General features: G+C 46.6%; 1 protein-coding gene across 1 annotated transcript in view; it reads left to right on the top strand.

Annotated features, from left to right (window-relative positions):
- The window catches only part of SARC_10548 (hypothetical protein), a gene marked incomplete at its 3' end in the record, with an annotated part of 1,689 nt that extends 1,177 nt beyond the window's left edge, over window positions 1-512 (top strand). Inside the window, exon 2 of the mRNA XM_014295405.1 lies at window positions 4-512. Within this exon, the coding sequence (XP_014150880.1) occupies window positions 4-512 (509 nt within the window). The remainder of the gene's footprint in view (window positions 1-3) is intronic.
- Between the last annotated feature and the right edge of the window lie 560 nt (window positions 513-1,072).

The following is a 1,072-nucleotide window of genomic DNA, read 5'->3' on the forward strand; positions in this document are numbered from 1 at the left end:
CAGGTAGCACTTACAACACAGCTTCGGATGCACTTAAGTGCCAAACCGATAAAGACTCGGATGCGGCTTGCCTTATCAAGTGCTGCGTAGAAATTGAGACGACCCCGCCTCCTAAAGCCCAGGCCACCACACCTCCCAAAGCCCAGGCCACCACACCTCCCAAAGCCCAGAACGCCACACCTCCCAGATCTCGCCGATCGGTTGCCAAATGCTCGAAGTGGACTGGACAATGCGCACCGGGTAACACTTTCAACACAGCTTCGAATGTGGTCGAGTGCGAAACCAGTGAAGACTCTGATGTGTCATGTCTGATTAAGTGCTGCTTAAAAGTCGAGGCTAACACTTCCAACTCTGTGATATCCTGCAAGGAAAAGAACGAGCTAGATGCTGGCTACAAGTGCAGTGCGAATGAGCAGCTGATTGATGATCGAAGCTGCTGCCGATGGGCTGGAGAATGCGATACCTTGTTGCAGTGCAAGCAAGGTACATGTTGCGACCCAAAGGAGGGTTAGATTTATACTTAATAGACCATGACACGGCCACCGTGGGGACTGCAAGTGTTGAGTCTTTTTTTTCTCGACTCTTTAAGACTTTCCACCTACCACCTCAGTTCGATGGAATGAGACTTTCGGGGGAGCTCCATTTAGGCCAAAACATAACCGACAGATTTCATGATGAGTGTTATGCAGGAACCATCAACTGTGCTTTCAGTGATAAAGTTAAATAGGGACCTTCAGACTCCAGGCTTCAGCAATGTACGCTTTCAAACATCATCATGAATAAAGTTTATAAATTACATTGCTTCCCTCTTGGAATCCATATATACTCAACTGCTCTAGAGCCGTATACGATTCGCATTACAGAACCTTGTATTTTTTAGCGCTTATCTAAATAGATTTGTACTATATGCTTGCACATAGGGTTCGTATTGGAGAGAACCTTATAGATTTAAGTGGTACGCTAGAGTAGACCTGTTCTCTTTGCGTACACATAGGGTACGGCATTGCATAACCACGTACAGTTTAGGGGCTCGCTCGAGTAGGCTTGTAGTACAATATGCTTGCACATGAGC

The sequence above is a fragment of the Sphaeroforma arctica genome (genome assembly GCF_001186125.1).
Source record: "Sphaeroforma arctica JP610 unplaced genomic scaffold supercont1.1292, whole genome shotgun sequence".
In the NCBI taxonomy this organism is placed as follows: Eukaryota; class Ichthyosporea; order Ichthyophonida; genus Sphaeroforma; species Sphaeroforma arctica.